This window comes from Saprolegnia parasitica, assembly GCF_000151545.1.
Source record: "Saprolegnia parasitica CBS 223.65 unplaced genomic scaffold supercont2.1, whole genome shotgun sequence".
Lineage (NCBI taxonomy): Eukaryota > Oomycota > Saprolegniomycetes > Saprolegniales > Saprolegniaceae > Saprolegnia > Saprolegnia parasitica.
In genome coordinates, this window is record NW_012156395.1 from 1,614,878 (window position 1) to 1,615,555 (window position 678).

The 678-nt window shown below is 55.3% G+C and overlaps 1 protein-coding gene across 1 annotated transcript; it reads left to right on the plus strand.

The window, feature by feature from the left end:
* Positions 1-89: 89 nt before the first annotated feature.
* On the plus strand, positions 90-647 carry SPRG_00519 (hypothetical protein; the record flags this gene model as incomplete). Its single annotated transcript, XM_012338613.1, has 5 exons — positions 90-107; positions 140-221; positions 284-310; positions 368-446; positions 512-647. Coding segments are annotated over 5 exons (342 nt in total), but the record flags the coding sequence as incomplete, so codon positions are not given.
* Positions 648-678: the final 31 nt, after the last annotated feature.

Consider the following 678-nt stretch of genomic DNA (forward strand, 5'->3'; position numbering starts at 1 on the left):
ACAAAAAAAAAAATAAACAATGCGAGCCGCGAGCCGAGTGCTGCCGGGGTCGTCCCCTACCTTCACCCCCCTCCCCAACCCCCGGCGCCATGACCGCCACACTGGGCGTCAAACAATTATTTGAACGCATCAAGGAGAGGGCCTAAGCCTTCCGGGCGACGACCCCAACTACTTTCCCAAGCTCGTGGACCAGCAGTCGCCCGAGTTCCTCTGGACCGGTTGTTCCGACTGGCGCGTGCCACCCAACGGGTTCCTCAAGCTGCCGGCCCGGGGAAGGCGTTAGTGCGTGGCAACATTGTCAACCAAGTGAGTACGTCTTGTCTCTCGACTCTTACCTACTGCAAAACGACTCAGTGGACCGCTCTAGTCTCGACGGACCTCAACTACCTGTCTGTGATCGAGTACGCGGTCAAATTTCTCAAAGTCAAGCACATCATCGTGTGTACGTCCGCATCTGAATCTCTGAATCTCACTCTCAATCGCGAAATACGATTATGTAGGTGGCCACTAGAAAATGCGGCGGCGTCAACGCTGCCTTGTCCCAGGAAGAGTTTGGCCTTGTCGACAACTGGCTCCGTAGCATCAAGGACTTGTACATCGAGAACGCCCGGAAATTTCTCGGTTCAAACCCAGACTACGATGGCCGAGCTTGGTTTGACGGCGCTTGCGTAGACATTG